The sequence below is a fragment of the Cibotium barometz genome, chromosome 18 (genome assembly GCF_041138505.1).
Source record: "Cibotium barometz isolate CiBa-2024 chromosome 18, ASM4113850v1, whole genome shotgun sequence".
Lineage (NCBI taxonomy): Eukaryota > Viridiplantae > Streptophyta > Polypodiopsida > Cyatheales > Cibotiaceae > Cibotium > Cibotium barometz.
Window position 1 is genome coordinate 8,413,383 of NC_141063.1, and position 6,256 is coordinate 8,419,638.

The 6,256-nt window shown below is 43.5% G+C and overlaps 1 protein-coding gene across 1 annotated transcript; it reads left to right on the forward strand.

Moving 5' to 3' along the window:
• Positions 1 to 1,839: 1,839 nt before the first annotated feature.
• Positions 1,840 to 5,742, forward strand: LOC147628879 (pentatricopeptide repeat-containing protein At1g11290, chloroplastic-like). The gene is made up of 2 exons (XM_086812834.1): positions 1,840 to 4,636; positions 4,802 to 5,742. The coding sequence occupies exons 1-2, from the start codon at positions 1,840 to 1,842 to the stop codon at positions 5,740 to 5,742; spliced, it is 3,738 nt and encodes a 1,245-aa protein (XP_086668960.1).
• Positions 5,743 to 6,256: the final 514 nt, after the last annotated feature.

Consider the following 6,256-nt stretch of genomic DNA (forward strand, 5'->3'; position numbering starts at 1 on the left):
GGACTATCATTTTTGACTCCTCTTTTGCAGCTCTTGTAGAAAACCACATGATTTAGCAATGTGTTGTTGCATTAGTGAGCTTTACAAAGAAAGTGGTATGAACTAGGTTAGGGCTTCCCCAAGTTTCCCAACAATTCTTGGTGATAATGTTGATTCTAATACAAGGTTGTGAGAACTTGTTTACCTTTGTATACCACAAACAACATCGTGTTCATTTTGTCACTCTCAAAATAGTGTTCTAACTTGCACATCGAGACCTTACATAGTCTTCGTTTGGATTTTATTTTCTTTTTCGCCTTAAGGTTTGAATGGAATTTAGAGCTTATCTTTGATTCTATTTGTTCCTCTAGGTGGGTGAATTACAAATCTACATTGACCAAATATAGGTTCCCAATACCCAATGATCAAAAACCTAATGGACGTTAAGAAGAAGAAAAAAGTCAACATCAACTAATTATATCAAAATCAATGTGGGGCAATAACTTATGAGGTTTCAGAGGGCGTCCTCACAAGGCTAATCTCTTTAGTAGAACGTAGATCCACTGCTAACTATGCACCAGTCATGAAATTTACTACTATAGATTTGGTCTTCAACAAGCACCAATGATAATGCAACATTTAGGAAGGTGGGTATGTTAACCATGCTAGTTAACACTACCTTTATCTTAGGAAGGTGATCGCCTTTAAGAAGGTGGGTATGTTAACCATGCTAGTTAACACTACCTTTATCTTAGGAAGGTGATCACCTTTAAGAAGGTGGGTATGTTAACCTATTACTTATATCTTTTTTGTAAGTTTTATGTAATACTTCTATCTTTTGTAATATGGACTATGATATATAAAGCAACCTTACTTTGTGCTTTATGGGAAAGTCTATAACAAGAAAGAATCTAGACTAGTTAAGGACTATTTTTAAGTCTTGGCTAGCAAATGTGAACATAAGCTTCATATATTTAAGTCAATTAAGCAGCAGAAGCATTCACCATTGTGAATCAAGCCTTGTGAACTTATCTATTTTCTTGTCTCTTATCTTGTTGCTTGTTTGCTCTTTGATTCAATCCATGCTTATTGATGATGGAAGCTTGCATGTGGAAGAGTGACCTAGAAAACCCCCCCTCGTCTTTTGCTCCCTAAGTCTCTGCTAGTGTTGTATTAAGTTTTTGGTACATGTGCAGCTCCTTTTGGGTGATGATGCATCCAGTGCTCGAATAAAATGACAACTTAGTGTAGTTTTACTGACTAGAATTATAAAACCACGACTAAGATATTTATTTCATTGCCTTTATTTTAAGGATTCATTTATTATATATTTTAGTTATAAAACCGGCAAAACGACTAAGATATTTATTTCATTGCCTTTATTTTAAGGATTTATTTATTATATATTTTAGTTATAAAATCGGCCTGGTTGGAAAAAAAAAAGTTATTATCAAATGGATCATCATGCTTTTGTGAGCAAGGACGGGCAGTCAAGCCTTGCTGACAGCATGACTTCAAATTGCAGGCCCATTAGCCACACTATTTCTCACGCGCACCATGCTGTTGAATCAATTTTAATGTGAAAAAAATACCTGCCGACACTTATGGAAAGCATGGAAGATCGTGATGGAGTTGTTTCAGCTTTGTGAGCAGGTCGTGCAGATTAGGAATAGTGAGCTTGCTCGCACACCTTTTAGGTCCGTGTAACTATGATTCAATACTCAATTGACATGGTTCACTACAAATTAAACTAGACCCTTAACAGTCGATGCTTAGAAGCAGGTCGTACAATATAGGGTTCTCAATCATGAAGCATGTGAGGACGTAGGGTCGTACAATTTATGTTTTTCAATGTCAAGTATGGCCATACTCAGCATAGTCTGCCTCGATGGAGTAGCCAGTGTGACAATGACACATCTAGAGCAGATGGATGAACTGCCTTCAGTGGAGAATCTCATCAGCATCTTGCAGAAATGTAGAGAAAAGAAAAATCTAGCATGTGCAAACCGCACGCATGTGCACATCCACCGTAGCGGGCTCGAAGCTCATACAGTGCTTGGCAACTACCTTGTTCCCATGCTTGTTGAATGTGGGAGCATGTCCCATGCACAACAGGTGTTCCATAGATTGGATCACCGGAATGAGTATTCTTGGACTTCTCTCATACAAGGGTGTACTGAATGTGGAGATTTACATCTTGCTCTCAATCTTTTTGAGAGAATGCAAGAAGACGGCATATTGCCTAGCATGTTCACTCTCCAGGCCTTGCTGAGAGCTTGTGCTAGACTGAAATACATAGTCAGAGGGCAAGAAATACATGCTGAGATTGTCAAAGGGCAATTTGAAAGGGATCCTTTTATTGGAAGCACATTGGTGGATTTGTATGCCAAATGTGATCTACTCATGGAAGCACGTGAGGTATTTGACGAGTTGCTGAACCGAAATGTGGTCTCTTGGAATGCATTGATTGCCGGGTACGCCCAACATGGATTTGATGAGGAAGTGCTGAACTGTTTGGAGAGGATGCAGCTTGAGGGGGTGCCTCCCGATGCTGTCTCTTTTGTTTGCAGCTTGAAAGCTTGTGATAGTGCTGGAGGTATAGGCAGTGGCCGAGGAATACATGCTGAGATTGTCAAAGAGAGCTTTGAAAGAGATCTCTTTGTGGGCAATACTTTGGTAGACATGTATGCAAGATGTGGCTCGCTTGTGGAAGCACTGGAAGTATTCAATGAGTTACCAGTTCGAGATGTAGTCTCGTGGAACACACTTCTATCAAGGTACATGGAACTCGGGCTTGCTGTAGAAGCACTGAGTTCTCTGGAGCAGATGCAGCTTGAAGGTGTGGCTTTGGATGCCATCACATTTGCGTGCTGCATGAGAGCTTGCGGCAGCATACAAGATGCCGAAAGGGGAAGAGAAATACACACCAGAGCTGTAAATGTGGGATATGAAAGAGGCTCTACGGTTGGTAGCTCTTTGGTGGATATGTATGCAAAATGTGGCTTGTTCGTAGAAGCACATGACGTGCTCGATGAGATACAGGCTCAAGATGTTGGCTCGTGGAATGCGCTTATTGCAGGGTATGTTGAACATGGCTGTGGTGAGGAGTCCCTGAGTTGCCTAGGGAACATGAAAGATAAGGGTGTTTCACCTGATGATGCTACATTCGTTTGTATTTTGAAAGACTGTGGCAGTGTAGGAGCCATAGACAGGGGGCGAGAATTACACACTGAGATTGTTGTTGAGGGAATTGAAAGAGATGTTAGAATTGGCAGTTGTTTGGTGGACATGTATGCAAAATGCGGCTCACCTGCAGAAGCACAGGTCGTCTTTGACCATCTACCACATCAAAATGCAGTCTTGTGGAATACACTTATCACAGGCTATGCTGAATGTGGGTTCGGTAAGGAAGCACTCAGCTGTTACAAGAAGATGCAACATGAGGGCATGTCTCCTGATGCTGTCACCTATGTTTGCAGCTTGAAAGCTTGTGGCGCCATGTTTGCCTTCACTAGCAGCCAAGAAATACATGCTGAGATTGCAGTGGATGGATTTGAAGGAGATCTTTTAGTTGGAAACACGTTGGTTGATGTGTATGCAAAATATGGCTCACTTGCAGAAGCACATGAAGTGTTTGATGAGCTGCCAGTCCGAAATGTAGCTACGTGGAATGCACTCATTGCTGGGTATGCTGAACATGGATTGGGTGTGGAAGGGTTGAGTTGTTTAGAGAAGATGCAACTTGAAGGCATACCTTCAGATGCTGTCACATACGTGTGCAGCTTGAAAGCTATCGGGAGTATAGGAGCCATAGGAAGGGGCCGAAATCTGCACATGGATATAATCAAAGTGGGTTTTGAAGGAGACCCTTTTCTTGGCACAGCTTTGGTGGATTTGTATGCAAGTTGTGGTTTGCTTGTAGAAGCACAAGTAGTGTTTGATGAGATGCCGGCCCGGAGTATAGTCTCATGGACTGCACTAATTGCAGGGTATGTTGAGCATGGGCATGGCGAGGAAGGGATCAAGTATTTCGAGCAGATGCGAGTTGAAGGGATGCCTTTGGATGATGTTATATTGGTTTGCACCTTAAAAGCTTGTGGCAGCATTGGAGCCCTAGTCAAGGGCCAGGAAGTACATGCTATTATTGCTGAAGAGGGACTGGAAAGAGATGGCCTTCTTGGCAGTGCAGTGATTGACATGTATGTGAAGTGTGGCTTACTTGCAGAAGCACATGCAGTGTTTAATGAGCTGCTGGTTCAAGACATTGTCTCATGGAATGCTCTAATTACAGGCTATGCCGATGGCAGTCTGGGGGATGAGGTGTTCAATTGTTTGGAGCAGATGCATTTGCATGGTATGCCTCCGAATGCTATCACATTTGCTTGTGCTTTGAAATGTTGTGGCAGTGTAAAAGACGTACATAAGGGCCAACAATTACATGTGGAAGTTGTCAAGAATGGATTGGAGAGAGAGATTACTACTGGCAGTGCTTTGGTGGATATGTATGTTAAATGTGGCTCACTAAGAGAAGCACGTGAAGTCCTGGATGAACTCCCATGCCGAAATGTCATCTCGTGGACTGCTTTCATTGCTGGATATGCTGACCAAAATAACGGCGAGGAATTCCTGAAGTGTTTGGAGCAGATGCAACTTGAGGGCATATCCCCAAATGCTGTCACATTTGTTTGCAGCTTAAAAGCTCATCATAGCTTAGGTAGGGGCCGAGAAACACACTCTGAGATCTGTAAAAAGGGACTTGAGAGAGGTCTATCTGTTGGGAATGCTCTAGTCGATATGTATGCTAAGTGTGGTTCACTTGCAGAAGCACAAGAGGTGTTTGATATGCTTCCGGTTAAAGATGTAGTTTCATGGACTGCACTAATTGCAGGCTATGCTTGTCGGGGAGAGAGCAAACTAGTACTCCGTTTGTTTGATCGGATGGAGGAGGAAGGTGTACGACCTGACGGTGTCGCTTTTCTTAGTATTCTCTCTGCATGTAATCATGTGGGTCTTGTGGATGAGGGGCAAGAGCTTTTTGAGTCCATTATCAAAGATTATTACAGTACTCTAACAAACGATCATTACAATTGCATGATTGATCTCCTTGGTCGTGCTGGCCGGCTTATTGAGGCTGTGGCAATGTTGGAGACCATGCCGTTTGAACCTGATGTGGTGACATGGAATATTGTCCTGGGTGCTTGTCACACGTGGGGTAATGTAGAGCTTGGTAAACAGGTGTTTGAATGTGCTGTGAGGTCGGATCCAAATCAAGCTGCAGCATATGTCATGATGTCCAAAATCTATTTAGATGCTCACTTGTGGGAGGATGCCAAGAAGATTGAGGCAATGAGAGCAAATATACAAGCACGTGAACAGTCAGGAAGCAGTCGGATAGAAATTGGTGGAGTTGTGCATACATATGTGGAGGGGGATGCAAGGAAACCCCAAAACAAGGATTTGTGTGCAAGGCTAGACCAAATTGGTGTCAATATGGAAGAGCAAACATATGTGGTGCCGGTTTTTGGTGATCCAAAGAAGGATGTCTTAGGTGGGCACAGTGAGAAGCTGGCTATTGCATGTGGCCTTATCCATACACCTGAAAGGGCACCCATACATGTTGTGAATAATTTCCTGCTTTGTGATGATAGTCATGCAATCGCAGCTCTTGTATCCAAGGTAGAGCAACGGACTATCCTTTGTAGAGATAGATATCATTTTCATGTTTTTAAGTATGGATTGTGTTCTTGTGGGGGCAACTCATGAAACCAGCTTCTCGGAAGTTGCAAGTGCTAAATTTTAGTAGCATTTTAACCTCACAAAATTTAACTCATATTGCAGTAGTGATAGGACTTTTTCATGTCCAATGGTTGAAACCTGAGCTCCCACTCAGAGAATCCAACACCCTCATGAACTCGTCCCAAAGGGGCGCAGGCCCTCTCTCTCCTCTGGCTGAGGGTATCCAGCCCCTCTCTCTTCCGGGTAAGAGCATGAAGCACCTCTCTGCCTCCTCCTAGGGACACAAGGCTGCGCCTACGTGCTTTCGCCTCAGGGACACAGGACTGCGCCCTCTCCCCTTCGGCTGAGGGCATGCAACCCCTCTCTGCCTCCGCCTTGGGACTGCACCCTCTCTCCTCAAGTTGAGGGCATGCAACACCTCTATGCCTCCGCCTCAGGGACATACGACTGCAAGCAAAAGAGAGAGCTTCTCTCTCTCGCGCTTAGCATGCATGCTCAGGAAGGGCGGTCTCTCTCTCTCTCTCTCTCTCTCTCTCTCTCT

Coding starts and splice junctions, on each gene's coding strand:
- LOC147628879 (XM_086812834.1), top strand. CDS start 1,840: ATGGCCATACTCAGCATAGTCTGCCTCGATGGAGTAGCCAGTGTGACA. Junction 4,637..4,801: donor GGAGCAGATGCAACTTGAGG/GCATATCCCCAA, acceptor GTTCACTTGCAG/AAGCACAAGAGGTGTTTGAT.